Source organism: Babylonia areolata, chromosome 3, assembly GCF_041734735.1.
Source record: "Babylonia areolata isolate BAREFJ2019XMU chromosome 3, ASM4173473v1, whole genome shotgun sequence".
Classification (NCBI taxonomy): Eukaryota; Metazoa; Mollusca; class Gastropoda; order Neogastropoda; family Buccinidae; genus Babylonia; species Babylonia areolata.
This window is the reverse complement of record NC_134878.1, coordinates 43,825,252-43,829,026: the sequence shown is the minus strand read 5'-3', so window position 1 is coordinate 43,829,026 and position 3,775 is coordinate 43,825,252. Positions and strand designations below refer to the sequence as shown.

At 44.6% G+C, this 3,775-nt stretch overlaps 1 protein-coding gene across 1 annotated transcript in view; it reads right to left on the bottom strand.

Annotated features, from left to right (window-relative positions):
• Positions 1-408: 408 nt before the first annotated feature.
• LOC143280334 (uncharacterized) overlaps positions 409-3,775 on the bottom strand; it is a 4,229-nt gene continuing 862 nt past the window's right edge. The window contains exons 2-5 of the mRNA XM_076584969.1: positions 3,635-3,775; positions 2,320-2,491; positions 1,168-1,401; positions 409-416 (exon numbers count right to left, since the gene is read on the bottom strand). The exon at positions 3,635-3,775 is cut by the window's right edge and continues 38 nt beyond it. Coding sequence (XP_076441084.1) covers positions 409-416; positions 1,168-1,401; positions 2,320-2,491; positions 3,635-3,775 — 555 coding nt within the window. The remainder of the gene's footprint in view (positions 417-1,167; positions 1,402-2,319; positions 2,492-3,634) is intronic.

The window sequence follows — 3,775 nt, the reverse complement described above, 5'->3', positions numbered from 1 at the left end:
TGAAAACACTTCAACAACTCTATCACTCACACTCCACATCTCTGTCATTCATCTTTATCAGTCAATGGTAAAATCATTCTTCAAAACATCTTCAACAACTCTATCACTCACACTCCACATCTCTGTCATTCAACTTTATCAGTCAATGGTAAAATCATTCTTGAAAACACATCAACAACTCTATCACTCACACTCCATATCTCTGTCATGTAACTCTATCAGTCTATCACTGAAACTCCGTATCTCTGTCACTCATCTCTTTCACTCACACTTGCTATCTCTGTCATTCAACTCAGTCAGTCAGACGTCATCAGCTGTGATGACGTCACTTCCTGTCCAGCAGTCCCGCTCCGCTTGCACTGCTTCAGGCAGTCATGTCGCGCAGATCTCCATCGTAGGGAAGGGGGATCACTCACCTGCCCATCACAAAAGTGTCTCAGATAAAATCGTGCTGTTTTTCTTTAAAAAAAAAAAGTGTGATAGCTCGTGCCTGAAGCTATCATAGTGTTATTTCTATGTGGTCAACACGTTCTTAGTGTCAAAGTTATGCAATAACGATTGTTATTAATCTGATGTTCTCTGAACGACAGCTATCAATACGGTGTTCTCATAATGACAGCTTTCAGTGTAATGTTCTCTTAACGGCAGCTCTCAGTCGAAAACAGGTGACACTATACACTTCAAGCAATCAGTCTTACTTATTCTATGTACTCGAAAAAATAATTGTCTTGTTTTTTCAAAGCCACGTAAACATGAACTAACAATCGTAATCAATATATTTTTTTGTTGCGAAGAATGTCAACTTGTCCTTGAAAACCTCACAGTGTTACTTATTACATTACTCAATGCATCGACGGTAGCAATGCCGTGTAAAAGACAAAATAATTATTGTTCACATTGTTATCTGTTTGAAAACATTTCAGATGGTAAAACTATGAACTGTGAACTTGAAAGCACAGTTTTTCTATTCCTCTGTGCATTAGACATTACTTTTACTACAACTGTCATTCCCGTCATCACAGATATACATGATTTAGAAGCTGGATCTGAGAACAAATAATCATCACAGTAATAGCCAACTCTGATTATCATAATCAGTAACACCACCATTATCGTTTAATCTTAATCCACTGTCACCAAACAGTGAAGTTTTAAGTGGCGACTTACCCCTTTCCTTTCTTTCATCGTACAGGCGGACGATGAGCCTGTTCCACTTCTCCCGTTCCGCCTGCCTCCTCCTCCTCCAGCGCCCCCCGTTGTGGCCACGCCCCCCGTTGTCGCCATGAGCACTCAGGTGATGCTCTGGGCCTATCAGCCAGTCCTTGTGGACTGCCCGGTACACCTGCATGGTGACCCGGGCGTCCACAAGAGAGCAGTGCTCTCCTTTTTGAATGGTGCGGCCTGCATGCAACACACAGTCATCATCACTGTCATGGTCAGCATCATCGTCACCTTCATTATTATCACCATCATCATCAGCAGCAGCATCATTGTCACTATCGTCATTTTCACTGTCTTCATCTTCTTCATCGCCATTATCCTCCTCCTCGTCATCTTCATCATCTTTGTCATCATCATCATCACCACCACCACTGTCTGGTCATCATTTTCATCATCAACAGCATATACTCCTCTTCATCACCATCGTCATCATACTCGCCGTAATATCATCACGAGCTCATTATATCCAGTTCAATTCCATTCTGAGTGGCTCAGAGCCCCGGAAGATTGTACTGGCCTGACAACACGTCTTTTGACTATCAACGTTAAACACGTATCATATCTAACAACGTTAAACACGTATCATGTCTGTCAACGTCAAACACGCCTTATAACCAACAATGTTAAACACATCTCATTACTAACTTATGTTAAACACATGTTATAACTGACACCGTTAAACGCGTGCCATAATCAAGAACGTTAAATACGTTTTTTTAATTTATTTATTTATTTATTTTTTTATCAAACACATCTTACAACTATCTGCATGTATGGGCGCGCGCGCGGGCCAGCGTGTGTGTGTGTGTGTGTGTGTGTGTGTGTGTGTGTGTGTGTGTGTGCGTGTGTGTGTGTGTGTGTGTGTGTGTGTGTACCACCACCAACAACAACGTGTACACCACCACCACCATCCCCACCACCGCCACCACCACCATCACCACCAACAACAACGTGTACACCACCATCACCACCACCATCCCCACCACCACCTTCTCCACCCCCACCCTCCAACACACACACACACACACACACACACACACACACACACACACACACACACACCAGCCCCCTTGCTTCACGTGCACAGTGTCCACTGACCCAGTAGCGTGCTGGCCAGGCTCTTGAGGCCCACCTTGCTGAGGCGGCCTGTGGGTCTGACCATGCGTATCAACTGTACGGCTGTGGCGGTGTCCCGGGTGTGCTCCTCCGGGTGGGTGAGGCCCAGCACCCTCAGGTCGCCCACCCGGTCGTGGACAACCAATATTTTATCCTGAGGACAGACAGCACACACTTCCTGTTTCGCTTTTGGTTCAAGGGGGTGTGACAGCGTGATGCTGACACAGCTGTCATTATATGCTACACCACATCTGCTGGAGAAAAAAAGGGGGGAAAAAGGAGAGAAAAAAAGAAGAAAAAGCAGAAGATGCCTGACCCTTGCATAAGCCAAACATGCTGGTCATTCCGTTTCTGATTTTCTTTTAAATCGGTGTGTTGGCAGTTATCTGAAACCATTCTTCTTCTTCTTCATTTGTGGGCTGCGACTCCCACGTTCACTCGTGTTCACCAGTGGGTTTTTTCGTGTATGACCGTCTTCACCCCGCCATGTAGGAGAAGTCGTACTCCGTTTTCGGGAAACGGAGGGAATGCATGCCGGGTATTTTCGTGTTTCCATAAGCAACCGAATGCTGGTCATGCATTACGGGATCTTTAACGTGTGTCTTTGATTCTGCGGTACACATGTTGACCTGAGAGATGAAAAAAATCTCCACCCCTTTAACCACCAGGTGCCGTGATCAGGGATCGTAAGTTACTTGAAATCTCTGTGTCGGTAGTATTTTCAGGGTAATCAACGTGATTGTTAGGTGTCGTTTTGACACATCAACACAGTCAGCAACAACACGGTCCGTTTACTAACTTCACAAATTGGGAACATCATCCGTTTAAAGTCACATGACAAAGTGTGACGGGTGAAGGGAACACAAATGCTTTTAAATTTTATTTTGTCATTACCTGCAAGGTCTGTTGACAAGGGGGTGATAAAGGTTATTTCTTATTTCACCACAACTACAACATACTTTGCATAATCAATCAAAACAAAACAAGGGTGATAGAGAGAGAGAGAGAGAGAGAGAGAGAGAGAGAGGGGGGGGAGGGAAGGGGGGGGGGGTAGTGAGGGGGAGAAGGATAGGGAGATATATTTCAATCCACAGATTTGAATCATTTTAATTGTTACAAATTCACTTCAACATTTCGTTAATCTGAATGACAGTATTTTCTTCCCGACGCTACTGTCAAACTGCTAACAAACCCTCCCCAAAACTTCCCAAGTACGTATAACCGTAATGTGCCCGCGGCCAAATCTTTAACCATTCCTTCCTTCCCTCACTACAGACTGAACAATCCTGATTGTTACCTGGAGAAGGTCTGCCACAAAAGCCTGCACGATATGGAAGGGCCGGCCATGCAATTGAATATCTTCCTCCGTGATGCCACTGTACTGTGTGCAGTAGTCTATGATTGTTTCCCCTTCTTTGGGGCAAACAAACGTGTCACA